We start from the raw sequence: 18977 nt of genomic DNA, 5'->3' as shown, positions 1-18977 counted from the left end.
GTAACTAATGCATTTTTCCTAAAAAATATTAGATGTTGCAAAACTTTATAGTTCAAAAATTTTTTATACCATTTTTAAATTAAATGATGAAATTTTTTTGTAATTATAATAAATTATTTTTTGATTAATCTGTTAAATATTGTTCTGATAGTTTAGACAGGAGAGTTGTAGATAGTTTGGATTTCTTAATGTTAATTCCACTTCATACATGTTTCAATATATCTCGTATGCTTTTTAACCAAATTCAAAAATATACAATTATAAAATTCGTTTAATTATTTATTCTTTATTATTTAAAATAATTATAATAGAAAATTCTAAAGGGTTACACATTTAACATCGTTTTAAAGTGCACAGTTTTGTATGACAAAATACACAACTTGATTGAAATCGGTCGTTATGTAATTTTAAGAGTCATATTTTAAAAATAAAAACAATTTCTCCAGAATCATTTACACAAGTAAAGAAAAATAAACAAATTCCTTTTTCCGAAAACTAAGTATTTGACTAAAAAAGGATTGGAAATTATAAGAAAATATTTCACAAATCTTTGTGAAAGCCTATCTCGTTCAATTGTGTTAATAACCAATTTCAAACCATATTGTACAGATTATGTCTAAATAACTTATATTTATATTATACCAAAAGTGTAAATTTATCGAATAAAGCTACGTTAATTCAGTGAAATAAAGCCTTTTTTCTTTATCTGATTTAATCTTTTTTAACAGATGATGTAACCCTCATATTCCAATATAATGAAATCTGATCAAAAAATGTATAGTTAAGATTATATAAATAGGTTGGTTATTCAAGGTGCTTTCCTTCATTACAAGCACTTCGCATTCAGTTTAATTAATATTCTGCTCTATTAAATAGTATACTACTATATTAATGTATTCACTGTGGAATCAAATTAAATGACTTTCTTAGCCAGTAATAGTAATATCTTAAATTAAAATTCCAATTCAATTAATTTCATTGTATAAGAGTTTTGATTTCAATCTTGGCTATTGATGTTTTTAATAACAGGTATTTGATGTTAAATATTTAGGGTTATACTTTTGAAACTAAATTCACATGATACTGTTACGGACTGGTTCCTTTCTGTCCTGCCAGTATAGATTTCGAGACTGGCTCTGTCATTCGCGAGGTCTTTACGCGATGATTCTGGAATCCTAGACGTTCGGTCGTCTTTGAGACTATTCGAAAATTTTGGAGATGCAGTGAAAAATTATATAAAAGGGGAAATGGAGTTAGTCAGACTAAGAGTTATCTCTGCCGCTTGTCGCCAAATCTGTTTTGTTTTGTCTTAACAAAGACTTCATTCAATCGCCGAACCCGTCGTCGCCACTATTTCGACTAGTGAAGAAAACAGTAACAATACCATTGGAGATACTGTGCTCGTTGGAAGTTATTCATTCCAGCTCGAAACTTTGAGATCGCAGCATAGCGGATATTTCTGTGCCAATATATATATATATAACATCTAAAATACTTGCTCAATAAAATTAAAAGGATCTTTTGAGACTAAACTCAAAAAGAATTATATCTATTTGCAGATAAGCTTATCTGGTTTCTGAGAACATTAAATTTCTCTTTCACCTACTTAACTTAGCCCTTCGCGTATATAGTAAGTTCCGTTGAATAACGATGAAATCTTTATTTGTAAAATGAATCCACACCACGCAGTAAAATATCGTAACGAAGCTGAATTCCCATTAAAATCAAGACTATGTTGAGATATTAGTTCATCTCCATCTGGTCTTCAGATCTTACGGCGCACCCGCTTCTAACATGTAAACAAAAGAGGTCTGGATGGATCACATGAACTACGTTAAAAAAGGGAACACTTATATTTTGGATATGGAAGGATAAAAGATGTGTCTCGGAGCTTTGCTCCAATTGTATATAATTTGTAAATAGATTCTTTATTCAATAAAAGTACAGAAAATTCATTATGTTATGACTGCAAATTCTACGAAATGCAATATAATGATTAATGAAACGCCACAGCTCAAGAGTTTACGAGAAAACACGAGGAGCACTACATCAAAGTCTACAGGATTCTCTCTGCCCGGGAACCCCTATGGAATAGCATGTGAATTTAAAGATTATTGCAAGTAATTTTTGCTTTGAAGAAATTAACTGGAATTAAGAGATGCAATAAGAAAGGTTTGATGAAGTTCCATTATCGGCCCTTTCTCTGCTTGGAGCTAGACAATTATAGTCGGAGGTCCCATTTGCCCCCCTGAAGCTCGATGGAGATCCAAGGATGAACTTCACCGAAGGAGGGATGACCTTACTTCCTCCCTGTGAGTTTGCCGAAGAGATGACCTTATTTCCGCCCTGTGTGTTCGCGAAGGTAATGATTTTCGCCGCCCCCGAGGATAAAGACTGACTCTCGCAGGAGAAAAAATAGAGAAGGAGCACTACAGCGTTTGTGGTTTAATATTTCCACATATATATTTGCTTTTCTTGGAATTTTGGGATGTCAAAACGCAAGAATATAACTATTTTTAATTATGTTTTAGAAAAAATCACAACCTGAAATTAGTGAGGTGACAGCATCTAGTACCAATGTAAGTTTTTTTGTTTTACCGAAATGTGATACATACTTCCGTTGACGAAAACATTTCTAGCATAACATAATCTGATGAATGTGAAAGTGGCCTTCAAAGTGTTACTTTCCAGCCATATGACATTGAACTTTTTTCAGAAGATATTACATTATGTTCTTAAACTTAAAAAATCAAATCAAAATTTAACTAAACAATGTTCTCTAAATAAAAAGTCAAAATTAGGGAAATAATAGTACTTTATTACAGATTCGAATTTCTTTTAGTAGTTTCAAAAAATTATGAACACCCCCCTTGAAAAAATTCTGCGTACGCCACTGATGTGCAATAAAATACAGAAAGACATTAAGATATATTTTTGTGCGCATGTTCAAATGAATCAACGTTTCAAATGAATTATTTTACTATAGTGGTTACATAGTCAGTCTTTACCACCATGTTCAAATTTATTATTCAGTTTACCCGATGTAGCGACTAAAAACTTTTAAATATTAAAGAACATTTAAGAAAGCATTATAAACTTCTTACACGAAATAGAGCTATAAGCTAGCAAGTACCACTCATTTTAAGTTTAAAATATTTGAAAAAATAAATCATAATTCAATTAAAATGGTCACACGCTTAAGCAATAATAAATTCTGCATCAGAATGGGGTTCTCCCAGAAATAACCTTCTATTATATTTAAATAAATAAGCAAACAACATCACTAAAACTAAATAAAATTCACACTTTAAACAAAACTTATTTCCTACCAAACCACTGATCAATGCAGAGTTAATTCTAAAGTGCATTGTTCGTCATTTTAACATGGTCTTTATTCAAGTAACAACTATTTGCCTAAGATTTATTGGAAAATCACTAGACACCTTGGTCTCAAAGTAATTTCTTGTTTTACAATTTTTCTCAAATCACTTCCACGAGTTCTTTCGATTTTCAATATATTACAATATGCATTTTTATAATCTGAATGCGTCACTTTTGGATGTAATCTATTTGTACGGATTCTATAGTAAATCCTACCATTTCGATTTTTTGTCAACCCTTTAAATGCGGAGGCTCAGAATTTTTTCCATAGACCTTATGTTAAAGAAAACCTTTAAGAGACCATTAAAACCTCTCCCAGCAACCAGCAAAACATACACAACAAATGTGGAAAAATTCAAATAAGGAAACCAAAATAAACAAACTTTTCACTCTTTAAAGCTAACTAATTGTTATGGTATAAAATTAAATGCTAACTTATAATTGTTTACTTACTTAAAATAGCTTTATCATTCATAATTGCTAAATTTGTTTCTACACTAATTATATCAGTTGGGGTAATTTTTATAGATGCTGAATTCTATTCACCGATCAGGAAAGTTTGCTAAAATTAAAATAGTTTGCGAAAAATCATGTACATTTGATAACAATTTAGAAGACAGTGAAGGTAACCTCTAAAAACAATTTTACTGTATGTAGAGTGGATGCTCCCACAGGATTCACTGTATCTTCAATTCCAATATGTTCTTATTATAAATGAAATTTGTTATAGTATATTTAATATGTTCAATGGGAGGGCAGGGAATCTGTCCGCTAAATAAACATTTAAATAAAAACTAAAATTGATTATATGTGAAATTCGTTGTAGTACAGTAGGGAACCGATTATCCGGAACGATCGGGACCATTGCTATTCCGGATAACTGAATCGCTACAAAAAGCCGTTTTTTTTTTATTGTTAAACCCAACTAAAAAAATCTTAAAAAGAAGAAAAAACGATGAAGTAATACACTAATGATTATTTCTAAAATGATGGTAAGGTAAACATCTTTCAAAAAAGAAAGAAAAATCCTAAAATCTTATGAGGAAAAAAATTTGTTTTTTAAAAATGGCGAGAAAATTTATCGAATTTCGTTCCGGTTATTTGGTTTTCTGATTTCCGGATAACGGGTTCTGTACTGTATATTAAATATTTAATTTGTTCAATGGGATGGAAGGGAATCTGTCCTCTAAGTAAACATTTAGATCAGTGATTCTCAACCTTTTTTTTGTCGCGGCACACTTTTAAAGATTTCGAAAATTGACGGCACACAATGAAAAAAATTAGTTTAAAAGTTGTTTAATTACCTATAATACACTGTGTTAAATAGTTTGTGATAAAAGTTTTGAATGTGAAATAAAATAATATGTACTACAACAGCACATTTATTAAGGGATTAATTATTTCTTTCGACTAATTTTTTATTAGTTAGTAAGTTTTTTTTGCTAGTTATTAATTGTTAGCTTGTTTTCCATAGTTATTAACTGTTAGTTTTTTTACATTAATTATTATTTTTTGTGATTTCTTGTTTGTTAGTTTTTTGCTAATTATGTTAGCTTATTTTTTTTTTGCTAGTTATCCTTTGTTAATTTGTTTTTATAACTATTAATTGCATAGCTTACTTTAATGATTAGCTTTTATTTTCGCTTGGAAGTTAGTATTTAGCTTGTTTTAGCCTTTGTTAACTAATAATTTTAATAGTCATTAAATTTCCTACTAATTTCAACATTATTTAAAATTGTGTGTCAAAGACAATTTAAACACTTCCTTCTTATTTTAAGATTGTCAGAGACAAGACAATTGCCGACAAATATTGTTCACGTGGTTAAAGCGTGGAAAAATTATAAAAAGTATATATATGATATTATATATCTATACACTTTTCTTTAGTTTAAACTTCACTTGTAATAAAAAGAGCATTAATTTCTATTGTATCATTTCTAATATTTGGCGGCACATTTTAAGAATTTGGCGGCACACAAAAGTGCCGCGGCACAGTGGTTGAGAATCACTGATTTAGATTAAAAACAAAAATTGCTTGTTTTGGGACAAAATTTGATTTTCGCCAAAATTTGGCACCAAAGTCACACCTTTTGCCTAACTAATGTTATCAGTTTGGTGCAATTGTGGGGAAAATGGATTGGAGCAGAAATTTCACTTTGGAGCAACTGTTCCAACCCTGTAAGTACCTGTCATTTTTCGTCATTCCTTTTTTTAATGGAAATACTTTTCCTTAAAATAATAATAGTTTATTTAAAATATATATGAAATTTTAATTATATTTTGCATTAATACTAATTTATATTCAAATTCGTTACTGACATTTTTTAATTTTTCGTAGAATTGGGAACATTTTCTTAGTTTCAAAATAAGTAAATAGTACTTGTAGAAGTTAACTACCATAATATATAACAATTAATAAATGTTTCTTCTTACTCTGATGCTTAAAAAAAGTTTGAATATGAAAAAACCTTGTGAAAAGTCATAACTTTCAAATATTATTCCTTGGAGCAAAAAGAACAGCACTTGAATAATATAAATATACATGCATAACATATTTTTGATAGCATTTGCGATATTATTAATGGATAAGTCATTTTCTGTTTTCAAACATTTAAAAACAAAAATCTACTTAAATTAAAAAGCTTGAAATGAACAGAAAAGCATTTGCGTTTTTTTCAATTGTAAGGCAGTGTACACCATGATTTATTTATTCACTAAGAAATCTCTGTGAAAAATGTCATTTACCCTCTACATCAGTGCATAAACTTTAGAACCACTAACATTTTGAGAACATTTAACTAAAAAAAGAAAAAAGTCTTGAAACCTTAAATTTAATACTGTAACTAGTTATATTGCTTTCTACTTAGTTATACCACTCTCCCCAAATAATCATCCATGGGTGAAATACCAGAATTGAACTTTTTTAATTCTACATTTTAAATTGATTCTATCAACGAGTATAATATATAAAACATATTGGTTTAATCCCTATTGTGAAAGCTAAAATTAGTTACTCAGCTAATGATGAATTATAGAATATTTTTCAACAAATTTTGTTTTTATAAAATTGTTCAATAAAAAAAATCAATGATAAATTAGAGCTGAAGTTTTCTCACTTTTCTACTTAGCAGGTTCTGATATATTTCACACAATTATTTTTGGCTTGCAAATTATAAATACAGATACTATTTGAATGAAACATTTTACACTAATGTATAGACATTAGTAAAAAAAAAAAATTCTTATGAAAACTATTAGAAAATTAAAAAAGGTTTTAATTCTTGAGAATGTAAATGTGTGCTCTTATGAAGGTTAAAGAATTTTTAACCAACAAACAATATAGAAAAACAATAGTCTTATAAAGTATAAATATGTAATGAATCTGACACCACAAAAAAAGAGCAGATTTGCTTTTTTAAATTTATTTAAGAAATTTCTATTTCTTTGCTGCTTTCACTTCTACATTTTTTACTTGCTTCTGATGCCTTTTGTTGTGTTTTCGAGCAAACTTCAAGTTTTTCAAGAATTTAGGATCAACCTAGAGGTAAAAAAATATACTTTTAAACATCAGCAAATTCTTAAAATTTTTACAGTATTCTCGATAATTAGAGTCTCGGAACATAGATTAAGCTCATATTAAACAATTTAGCTTTAAATGTAATGCCAGTGCTTAAAAATGACAAGATGCTAGAAACTGAAAAGAGCACCCATCAAAATAATGTCTACAAGTATTTGCATAGCTTTCAAGACATCCAGAATAGAGTTCTTAATTCTATCATTAGTTTAAAATAAAACAATTACGTGGTTAAGTTTGCACATTCTATAAATTGGCTTTAAAAGGAATGTAATTTTGGATTTTTAAAAATATGTGTTGTAATAATGCTTCAAATGGTTATGGGTGATAGTGAAACAAAATGAAAAATCCTGAAAATTTCATGTGCAAAAAAAAGATTTAAAATGATATAACAGGGGTCTGGCTAGGCCAAATTTACTACCTTTACAAATTCAACTTTAGGAAAAACAGTAGTTTCACAAAATATTTTCTCCTAAAATCTTATTTTTGTATCCTGTAAGAAACAGTAAATCCATATTTCTATGTTGATTTTTTAATATAATTTTAAATTTTCACAAAATAGGTACCTCTCAGAAAAACCTAGACAGACCCCTGTAGAATATCACGCCTTTATAGAAACTGATTTGAACTGAAGAAAAAACTTGCTGAAAATAGGAGCCCACTTCTTAAGCTTCAGATACTGCAGACATCTATCATAATGAAGAAATCAATTAACAGAAAACTGTACCACTACGTTTATTCTAAGAGTATCGATAATACTGTATTTTAAAATCGCGTGAATATGAACCGCAACATTAAATTCTAAACATGTGCATGTAAATCGCAATATGATACAACATTAAACATAAACCATTATCAAACGCTGTAAAATTCTGATAGAATCATCACATCAAAAGTTACAACCAAAGTTCGAAATGTACACACTGTAGCATTGCATTAAAAACATTGAATGAGAAAAACCGTGTAGGAAAGGTTGAACGGGGGCCTGTCTAGGTTTTTCTGTGAGGTACCTATTTTGTGAAAATTAAAAATTACTTCAAAAAATCAATACAAAAATATGGTAAAAATATGGTTTATCATTTCTAGCGGGACACAAAAATAAAATTTAAAGAAAAAGTATTTTCTTAAAGTTGAATTTGTGAAGGTACCGACAAATGGTAGTAAGATTGGCATGGACAGATCCCTGTTGATAAAATTTCAGCTTCTGAAAATGGTATCATCAAGCAGGAAATTACAATAAAACACCCTGAATCGAATAGTGATAATTAGAATTCCAAACGCTGCTATACATGAAAATATGATAGAACACTAAATTCGCACATTGTAACAACATTGCACAAAGAGTACCAAAAATTCTCTGTGGGAATTCTTAGTTTAGTGAGTGTGGAATTCTTAGTTTAAAGGGCAAAAGAGAAGATCCGCTGAGTAAATCCCGTCTGGAATGAACCCTGATAAAGCAGAGCTAATGTTGTGTGTTCACTCTTATCCATAAAATACCAATCACAAAATGCTGCAAAATTGCGATAATCATCACGGAGCAAACAAATCAAAAAGTGGAAGCCCACACACTATACTAACATTGCATTAAGAGTATTAAATTATGTGGAAAAAAGGCAGCAAAAACAATAAGAAAACGTGGGTAGATTTACTTTTTCTTCAATACATTCAGATGGAATCTTTCATTTAAAGGAAAATGGGATTGCCTGCCCAGCAAATCCAATCTAAAAAACCCTGATAATGCAGAGCTAATGTTGTATGTTAACCTCTTACTCATCAAATCCTGTTTATAAGAATCTATTTACGAAATATAATTGCACCAAAAAGAAACCCCCAAAGATTAGAAATTTCATAGCTCATAAGCCAACTATATCAGGTTATAAACCAATCACATGACAAATAATTTATTATTATATAAGTAAGCAGGAAAAAAGTAATTTTTGTCTACTTTTCAGACACTTAATAAGCTAATAAAACTAGATAAGCAAAGTCAATCAACAAGACGGCATACTAAAAATAATGACAACTGTTGGTGAATAGTATATAAAATCTACACATATTCTATTTTTTGTAAATCAACTAGTAAATAGAGCAAAATTAACAAAATAAATTGTCAACTTACTCCTTTCATAGATTCTTTACGAAATCTAGATGGCCTCTTGATGCCATTTCTGTGGTCCTTACGATCTAAAAATTAACAAGTGGTATGAATTAATATTAGTATACATAGTAAAACCTACTAACTGAAAAGTCTTTTAAAATTTATGAAATGCTTTATCTTACTAAAGTTTCCTGCTTAGCTCCTAAACTACTCATATAATTTGTGTCTTGTATATTACTACTTGTATATTTACAAACTTTAACTATCATTATTAATAATTTCTGATGCCATAATATAAATGTACCAATTAGATAAAATTCAAGAGTTCATAACTCTTTAATCAAATAATTCAACAAAAAAAATTCTAAGCACTTACTACAAGTATTAAACTGTATTGCTTTAAAATATCTCAAAATGTAACACTTACTAAAATATTTAAACAGTGTTTTCACTACATCGCGAGAATGCGAGAAGCTCGCATATTTTTTCTTTTCTCGCATTAAAAAATTATTACCGCGAGAAGTTCGCACACTCTATAAACCAATCTTAAAATTTGCGAATTTCTCGCATTTTGAAAAAAATTTCTCATTACGCCGTTTAGAATAAAATCTGTTTCACTTTTCTTGCTGGATCTTTCATCACATATTTTCAACATCTGCCCCATTATCTAGCTTCCCTATTTACCAGTATTGTTCTTCTGGACGCATTTCTCTGCAACCACGTGTTTATCGTAGGTAAGGTTTCTTCATGTAAGACGTTCAAATTTTTTGCACATGAATATAAGATGGACAAATACCTTTTAAAGGCAATATCTTCTACTCCAAAACTTAAATGAAACAAATGTGGGTAGAAACAATCAAAACGAAACAAGTACGCATTTTAGCAACCTAATGAGAATAGCTGATGAAAAAGTAGATGTAGAACATTTTCCATATGATGTGCAGCAAAAATATTCAATGCTTTAAATATTAGAAGATGTTAAAAATGTATTATAATTAAAGAAATGAATTTTTTTCCAGGTCTCTTTGTTTTTTTTGTTTTTTATTAATTTTTAGAAATCTCACTTAACTTTTTGAAATCTCAACCTGTTTTTGAGAAAGAGTGAGACATTCTGACCCATTTTTTTTTGTGATGAAAACACTGTTTAAATTTCCAAAAATCAAGGTTAGTGCATAGCCATCAAACTTGATATTCAGCTGTACTTTATTATATTATGATTTTATAAAATAGCTTAAGTCTGCAAAAATTATCAAAAACCTAAAAATAATTATTTTTGAGACTTGCAGAAGTCTTGAGAATTTCGAATATGAGACTTGGAACAATGAATGAATGAATTACTAAATGAAACAAAAATGTGCAGTTTATTTATAGTGTATGAATCTTTAAAAATTTTATTATTTATCATTCAGAATATTACATTAAATTTAACATTGCTTTAGCTTGGCTAAAACAATCAAACTAAAAACTTCATTCAAGGAGAAGCTTCAAAATGAATAAAAGCTTTAAGTATCATAATCAATAAAAAATTAAATGCCCTCTCCATAACAGTGGTGCTAACACAAAGAATTTACTTAATCTTAACAAAAGATTAGTTTAATCTAAATTGTAACTTATACTATACTTTTTCAGTCAAGTATCCTGTTAAATTGAGTGATACCATTACGTGTATTAAAGCATTTAACATAAAAAAGTTTAACTTATTAGCAGTATCATTGATGTTTTTTCTTGGAACCAAGTTTTTTTTTTTAATCTAATAATATGAGAAAATTTACCATTAGATCCTTTTAAATATTTAATCCACATGTCTTGAATATCAAATTTTTTAAAAAATATCATAGTTTAGTATTTTGAAATTAGCATAACTGTACCAAGTTTGTGACAAGTATTTACTAAAATTACACTAATCAAGAATAATACATAACAATTATAAATAAACTAGATAAAATACAAGAGAAAATACCAATCAAACCTGGATCACAATGTCCATAAATTTTGTTGCGGTTGTGGGATATTTTCACACCGCAATCTGAAGCACCAAACAATCGCCAAAGGAATATGCCAACATACCCTTAGATTCCCATCAATCACCAATAGACATACCGAGATACAGATATCTTCTTTTTGAGAGCATTATACAGTTATTTAACGATTTTAAAGTTGATTTCAAGCATCACTGAAAATTTGAGGAGATTGGCAACAAAGATAATTTTTAAAGATTTATCAAGATTTGTACTCAAATAAAAACTTTTAATCTAAACATTTTCAGAAAGGCATTAAACTCTGTTTAAGATCGATAAAAATAAAAATCTAAGGAAACCCAAGGGGAGATTTCCGTATCGTGATCTGAGGCAGAATAATCGCCAAGTCGTGGCAGTGAGAAACTAAAAGAAAACATCACAGAAAGGGACCAACTCAAAAGGTATAAACTTAAACACTAGTAATGCGAATAACATTAAACTGTTTACCCGTACATGATCTAATAAATATTCAGACAAGTTGTTAACAATAAGAGCAGGCAAATATAAATAAAAAATTTACATTTTTATCCAGAGAAAATATACTTTAGGGTCACTGAAGTATAGTCTAAATATTTTATAAATATGTGTAAAGCATATAATAGTAACATCAATCACAGTACATTTAAAAAAGATTAATGATACTTACTTTGATTGTGATTGGTGTGGTTCTTTGACTTGGCCATTCTTCACTGAAATTCAATAAGAGATAAATAAGGATAGTGTCAATTAACTACAAAATGCACAACTATAGGAATAATATCACAGCTTTCATCACATGAATTTCCAAAGTAAATTAGTTTATGTAATATTAATTAGGCTTTACAAAATCCTCACGATTTAGCATAACTATATGCGCCTGCACATGTTAACACTAACATAAAACACATTTTTCATAAAACTAGATCATAATTTTAAAAAAACGAAATTATTTGCAAAAGTAAATTAATAAATACATACCTTATTTATTTTATAATTATAAAATTCGATAATTTAGAACTTATACAAGTTTACACAGAACTCAGAACCACGCGTTCAAGAAATTTATTTGCCAAGTCAATTTCTGAGTTGTTTTGCTCCTACTGATTGAAGTATTCATGAATACTACTTCTGTATCAATTTAGATTCTGTATCAATAAAAATTTGTACTTTCATCGATGGCAACCTGTTTCTGTTTTGAAACCGTCTGCTATTTAGACGAGGTGAACATGTGAAATTTCACCGCTAATCTCACCTTTGAAGTTGGAAAGCATTATTAAATATATTTAGTTTATTTATAAAATAATCTCATTAAATAAAGATACCTCGAAATGGTTTGGAAGTGCTTCAAGATCCATTTTTATTTAAAACAAATAAAAGCACAGCAATGGGTAATGTTACTTATGTAATGATTAGAACCCGACAAGGACATAAATAATGTTTTCTTTAGCATTAAATAAATATCTCCTTCAATTTAATTTTGTATTCTTACTGTAAAATTATAATTTTACTGCCCTTTGGCATCATTTCGAAATCGCATTTAGTTTTTTTTTTGTGTATGCATAGTTTTCGCCGGTACATTGAAATCTCATTTTTAAATCTATACATTAACAGGACACAATTATGAGAAGCTGATGGGTAGATACTGATTAAAGGGTCCCAAAGTTTCCACGGCGGGATCATCATAATTTAAATATTTTGATAAAAATTTTACGTTTACGTTAATTATGCGTCTCAAAGCTGCACCAATCAGTTTCTTGTCTGATAAGCTCCCAACGACTGAGAATCTGAGCGAAGCAAGACGACTATTATGCATGATTTATATAAAACGAAGCACAATGAGCCTTAGTTTTTTGATTAATTAAAAATAAGTTGGAGCTACAGCTACTTTTTCCCTGTACCAAAAGTTAACTTCAACTCATTGAGTGTTCTTTTTCAATAAAAGTTAACTACTGTAACATTTTTATGAATCTCAAGGCCCTACCTTAACTAAAATGTGAAATTAAAATCTTTTAAATATTAATGTGTGGAGGGTCTTTGCAAGTGCCCCTTCTGACCTTGCAAAAATCAGACCCTGTACTTAAGATGCAATTTTCGTTTAAATTTTATCACAACAAATCTAAAGAAATTAGTGACGGAATTAGGTTTAGAATCTTTACTTAAGTGTTCAATTTTAGCAGGTGTCTAAAGGCTAAGCATCAGGGACGATCTTGTATACACTAAATTAAAATATACAAATTAATTTTTAAACATACAAAATAATATTCAAAATTGAGACACATGAATTCATTTTAAAACCAAATTTTGCTGCCAAATAATTGTTAAATTAATTTTAAATGAAAATATGTACATCGTGGTTCAAAATTAAAAGGAATAGCCTTCTAGGTGTGTTAAAATTCAGAAATATCCATATCATGAAGTATAGCACCAACTACAATTGACAGGTATATTATGTTTTAAAAAAAGCATGTAGAGGTGCGCTTGCCTGATATAGTTACGAGTCATGCACTCCAAATTGGTCCCCTTCTATGACGTTTTTTTTTTTTATATAGTTCGTTAGCCACTGCCCAGATGCTACTGAGACTTGGCGATTATTATGGGGTAGATCACAATACGTCCTTAAGACAGTCTCAGTAGATCAGTAAATATAATCATTAATCGCAATCAAGAATGGAATTTTTTCATTATGCCTTTGATTCTATATGTTTCCTTGTTCCCAGAATTTTTTCATCTAATTTTAAATCGTCTTATAATGTACAATGCGCAATATAAGAAAGTGAACGCTCTGAATAACTTTTGATCTAATATTGGGAATATCACATGCCTAGATACGAAGAATCTAACCTTTATAAAATCAGACAGAAGAACCTACTTTATCTTAATAAATAAACCTTTTTTTGACGGATTTAGTTTTATGACCCTGTGAACTGAACTGTCGTTACTAATATTTTAATGTGTACTATGATTTATAGAAAGTGGCTGTGCAATCAGCTTCTTCTCTTTTTTTTAAGGATTGTGTTTAACTAGGAGTAATAGTTATTGTTAAGCTTTGAGTTTTGGTTGATAATAAATTTTAGTCAATTGTCAAAAAGAATATTTAGGTAGTTTTAGTGTGTTAACCTGAAATTTCTTCTATTGTTTATATTTATTGTCTGTAATAATATATCTGTTTCTAATGTTTTTCTTTTTTTTCCAGAAATCTACTCTTCGATGGGCTTCTACTACTGTAAGTTGTAAATTTATTAAAAAAGTGTATTGATTTAGTTTCAAATTTTTTTTTTCTTCTTCCTTTCTGATGTTCATATTTTTCTTTCAATTGCATGAACATAGGTGGTATCATCGTGGGTGACAATGGGTATATGTCTCTCTCAATAGTTTGAAATTTAAAAAACTCTCCACTTTGATTCAATTAAATGAAAAGTTTCGCAAATCATTACCGATTTAAGTTAGGCTAAATTTAAGACGAGCAGTAATTTTTTTTCTTTTAAGAATCAATTACTTTACAGATATATAGTAAATTAAGAAAAGAAAAAATTCAGATGTAAGTAATTGTAACTATATATTTTAATTTTACCTCCTTCGAAATTATGATACATCTCTGATGCATGATGAAAGTCATTTTTGCTCTTTGTATGTTTTATCTATAACTCTTTTAAAAGTGTAGATGTGCATTTTAGCACCAATGTTAATACTTAATTATCCATAGTAAAGATATTATAAATTCTGTTTTATTGTATTATATTTATATTATTGTATTTGGTTTCCAGTCAGCAATGACATCTTTTGACAAATTTAATAATTTATTTTGAAACTTGATTGTAAACTCTTATTTCCGAAACATAATGCTGCCAACCATATATTTATCTTCCACTTTTTCTTAATTAACTTTCAAACCCTTTAGTCATTTTTAAAATGCCTTGTATTGATTTCAATAAATATATTTTGAAAGCAAATTTGGTTTTTAATATTTTTCATAGTAAAAAATAGTACTGGACAGGAAAATTTTCGGAAATTGAGTTTAAGTAAACCCTTTAACTGTTTGGGCTACTGTATTAAATAAGTGCAAAAGTTTTCCTATTGAGTAGTTTTATTTTGATTTAACCCATTATAGAGCTGTGGTTAGAGGAATTTTGTTGCCATATTTGTGGAAACATGAAAAGTCATGTTGAACCCAAGATAAGAGACTGATACTATTTTCTCTAGTGCATAAAGCATTTGTTTATCTAATCATTTCTAGTCAAGTTTATTCGTGTTTGTTATCTTAAAATTTGTAAATTCCGTTTTTTATTAGCGTGAGATGTTGTGTGACATCCATATCACCCAATTCTTTTTTTTTTGTAAATTTAAATTAATTTACTAAAAATTAGAGTAAGTGTAAATGACAACAAGTTTTATTTTTGCAAAAATTATTACATGGTGCGTAGCATTTTTAAAAAGCTCTTAAAGGTGCTTATTTTCGATTTTTGTTATTTAAAAGCTCCTAAAGGTGCGTTTTTCTTCGGGTGTTTTTAAAAAGTGCTTACTTTTCCCTTTTTAAAAAAGATTTTTTTCGTTACCCTGTCGATTTTCGCCATGTATTATGCAAAAGTTTGGGTTTCACATTGTTCTATTCAACGTTTTCACAATTCATTTCGGTGTAATGTCGGTCTATAGCGTATTGAAAGCGTCAATCGTTTTACATGTTTGATGAAATACTTGTGAGTCCGTATGTGCGTCTATTGAGCTTGGTTTGGTGAGATTATTGCCTTCTCATGCTGCATTTTGCAAGGTATTCTCAATTTCAGACTTCACTTTCCACCCTCTGATATGGAACCAAAAAATTTCTCGATCATTTTAAAACAGCTAGTATAATCAAGAAAAGAGTTCTTTGTCAGAAACTAGTTAATTTCTCATGATCATCTAAAGTCTTTAAAAATTATTTTGCATTTTGTTAATGTATATAGTGCTTAAAAATAGTACTTAAAAGGTGCCTATTTTTTGTTGAAAGATTTGGCAGAGCTGCTCAATTTTTATATTTGAGCATTAACTTTTTAAGTCTGCAAATATAACATTTCTAAATGATGGAATTTTGCATTAGTAATTAATTATTATATATTGAAGTATTTTTATTTAATTTTTTTAGAAATAACTGGTATTACTCATTTTTGAAAAGTAAGATTTCTCGTTATCCCCATAGGTACATAAACCAGTTGAAAAAATCAGAAACATAGGTATCTCAGCCCACATTGATTCTGGAAAAACAACATTAACAGAACGTTTACTGTACTACACAGGAAGAATTGATGAAATGCATGAGGTATGTATGCTATGCAGTTGTATTACATACATTTATATGTATTCTTAGTAAGGAGAAAAAAAAAATTTTTTTTAGCCTGTGAGGATCCAATCTAGGATTCCTAACATAATACCTATCTTTGCGAAAAAGTGTAATTTCATCTAAAATGTATTTTTATCATAAATATTTAAATGAAATTTTAAAAAATTAAGTAACATATTCAACAAACAATTTATTTTAAGTTATGAAAATACATTTATCAATATAAAGGTTACAAATTAACTTTATAGCAATAGTTGGAGTAGTCTGTTTTTAGAGGGAATAGAAATATTATCAAATTATTGATACTTAATTAGTTGTTGGAAAAAATAAAATACATTGAAAAATGTTCTAACTATAGCTCTAATTTTATTTTGTTTGCATCATATTTCCTTGAATGCTAATATTTACATAGGAAAGTATTTATTTCAATATTAGAAGTAAGACACACACACACACAAAATATTATTTACTGTATTACTTTTTATCTCATGTATGTATCACTATAACTCTGAAAGCACAAAGGTTCATTTCTTCTATTAACATCACAGGTAAAATGACATCTGTATAAAGATATTTTGTTCTAGTCAAATTTAAGTTTGTTCATATCAATTTATGTAGCAAAATGTTTAATTAATAAGACTGAAATGAAAAAAAAACTAACAATGTTTTTTTCTTATTCCTATGTAAAATGATCACCTGAATCCCTATTTTTCTTTCTAGTACTCACTATTTTTTGGTAACAATCCCTCTTATATTCAATTAACTTTTTGTTAATTTTTTGAATTTTATTCTGAGAAAAAGAAGAAGAATTTTTTTTATTTAAAAGGATATATAAAGGGAGAAAATCCCTCGAAAATCAACCACCCTTCTTCAATTGTTCACATATCAGAACTTTTCATCTCTTAGCTCTTCTGAAAAAAACTGTTCTATATTTCTTTAAAAAATCTGATTTTTTTAAATGCTATGCAAAAATTATTAGATTTTAATAAATTGTTTAATAAATTATAAAAACCCTATAATAACAATACAAATGCTCTACCATTGTTGTTTTTAATTTTTCATCAGCCTTTTTTACTCTTATTTTTCAATGTTTTTTTTTCTTTCTTTTTTTTTAACTATTGCAGGAAGAAAAAGAATCTATACTTAATTATTTGCCAATGTTTATGTTAGTTATGTTTTCAAATGTCAGCTTATTTAGTTGGCTATTAGTTTGTTGATTTGTTATTCATTTATGTATGTTATTTCCTTGATTTAGGTGAGAGGTAAAGATAGAGTTGGTGCTAAAATGGACTCCATGGAACTTGAGAGACAAAGAGGAATTACTATCCAATCAGCGGCAACCTATGTTCAGTGGAAAGGGGTGAACATCAATATTATCGATACACCTGGGCATGTCGACTTCACTGTTGAAGTAGAACGCGCCTTGAGAGTTTTAGATGGTGCCATTTTGGTACTTTGTGCTGTTGGTGGTGTGCAATCACAAACTATGACTGTTGTTCGTCAGATGACTCGATATAATGTGCCTTGTGTTGCTTTTATTAACAAATTGGACCGAATGGGCAGTGACCCTTGGAGAGTTGTCTCACAAATGAGGTTTGTATTATTTTTAGTTCAGATACACTAGTTGTTCAGTAGGTTTTCTATTCTTTCTCTTTTTTTGTTGAATTTTTGTTCTTTAATTATTGGGTTAATATAATGAATGATACTTTTCTGTGCTAAATTGTCTATATGCACTGTATAATTTTGATTTTCACAACTATACTACTTGGTATCTGTTTTTTACTTTGTACTACGTGAGGATAATGTTAACTAATGTCTTGTTACTTGATATCTAGTTTTTATAGATATCTTTATCTGATATCTTTTTGCTATAACAAAACACATTTTTCTTTAATGACATATTATACATTCTATATATATATATTTTAATAAGTTTAAAATATGAAAAATATGATTTCTTTGTAGTTGCAGTCGTTTGAATTTGTAATGAATTCTACTATTTTTAATAATTTTTATTTGTATCATTTGTATTTTTATCTGTTATTTCTAAAAATATGTAGGCGTTAAAAATATGTATTTCCCTTTTATTTAAAAATAAATGAGTTTGATTGGAAAGTGCAAGAGAATCCTGATAATCAGATCTAATGATAAGAATAATTCAACAATTTTTCTTTTTTTCTAAATATACAGTATGAATGACCAATCTGATTTTCATCAAAGGGCTAAATTAACAATTCGATTATATTATGTAAGACTGAGGTACAATCCACAAATTCTATAAAAATGTATGTACTATGTTATTAATTCTTCCTAATTTGTGACTTCGAAATTTTTGGGACTTCACGATAATATTAAAAGAAAAAAACTGACCTTAAACATAATTAGGGTAAATTGGGGTTGAATACTTTTTAAATAATTTTAAAAGATGAAATCAAATCATTTATGAAGAAGATTATTTGTTATAAAATTTGAATTGATCTCTCTGTATAGTTCAATGATATTCGTTCAATGAATAATCATAAATTTTTTTTTTTAATGATAACAGTGATCATTCAGATTTTATTATTATTTTTTTTTTTAATGTTTAGTTTCTTCAAAATTAGTGAAACACAG

At 28.5% G+C, this 18977-nt stretch overlaps 2 protein-coding genes across 2 annotated transcripts in view; one reads left to right on the top strand and one right to left on the bottom strand.

Annotated features, from left to right (window-relative positions):
- Positions 1-6787: 6787 nt before the first annotated feature.
- On the bottom strand, positions 6788-12121 carry RpL29 (ribosomal protein L29). Its single transcript, XM_087169259.1, has 4 exons — positions 12029-12121; positions 11718-11760; positions 9075-9139; positions 6788-6919 (listed from the first exon to the last, which is right to left on the bottom strand). The coding sequence occupies exons 2-4, from the start codon at positions 11752-11754 to the stop codon at positions 6818-6820; spliced, it is 204 nt and encodes a 67-aa protein (XP_087025385.1). The 5' UTR covers positions 11755-11760; positions 12029-12121; the 3' UTR covers positions 6788-6817.
- A 97-nt stretch (positions 12122-12218) lies between these two features.
- Positions 12219-18977, top strand: part of mEFG1 (mitochondrial translation elongation factor G 1) — a 32425-nt gene continuing 25666 nt past the window's right edge. The window contains exons 1-4 of the mRNA XM_087169258.1: positions 12219-12438; positions 14244-14273; positions 16224-16343; positions 17620-17957. Of these exons, the coding sequence (XP_087025384.1) occupies positions 12379-12438; positions 14244-14273; positions 16224-16343; positions 17620-17957 (548 nt within the window). The 5' untranslated portion in view covers positions 12219-12378. The remainder of the gene's footprint in view (positions 12439-14243; positions 14274-16223; positions 16344-17619; positions 17958-18977) is intronic.

Source organism: Parasteatoda tepidariorum, chromosome 8 (assembly GCF_982258835.1).
Source record: "Parasteatoda tepidariorum strain Cologne lab strain chromosome 8, Ptep-v5.0, whole genome shotgun sequence".
NCBI classification, from domain to species: domain Eukaryota; kingdom Metazoa; phylum Arthropoda; class Arachnida; order Araneae; family Theridiidae; genus Parasteatoda; species Parasteatoda tepidariorum.
The sequence above is the reverse complement of the archived record's forward strand: the minus strand, read 5'-3'. Positions and strand labels throughout refer to the sequence as shown.

What these genes read in the sequence shown, in the direction of transcription:
- RpL29 (XM_087169259.1), bottom strand. Translation starts at nt 11,754, where the DNA reads ATGGCCAAGTCAAAGAACCACACCAATCACAATCAAA. An exon ending in CCACACCAATCACAATCAAA is followed by an intron (nt 9,140 to 11,717) that starts GTAAGTATCATT and finishes GTTAATTTTTAG; the next exon opens with ATCGTAAGGACCACAGAAAT. An exon ending in GTAAAGAATCTATGAAAGGA is followed by an intron (nt 6,920 to 9,074) that starts GTAAGTTGACAA and finishes TTTTACCTCTAG; the next exon opens with GTTGATCCTAAATTCTTGAA.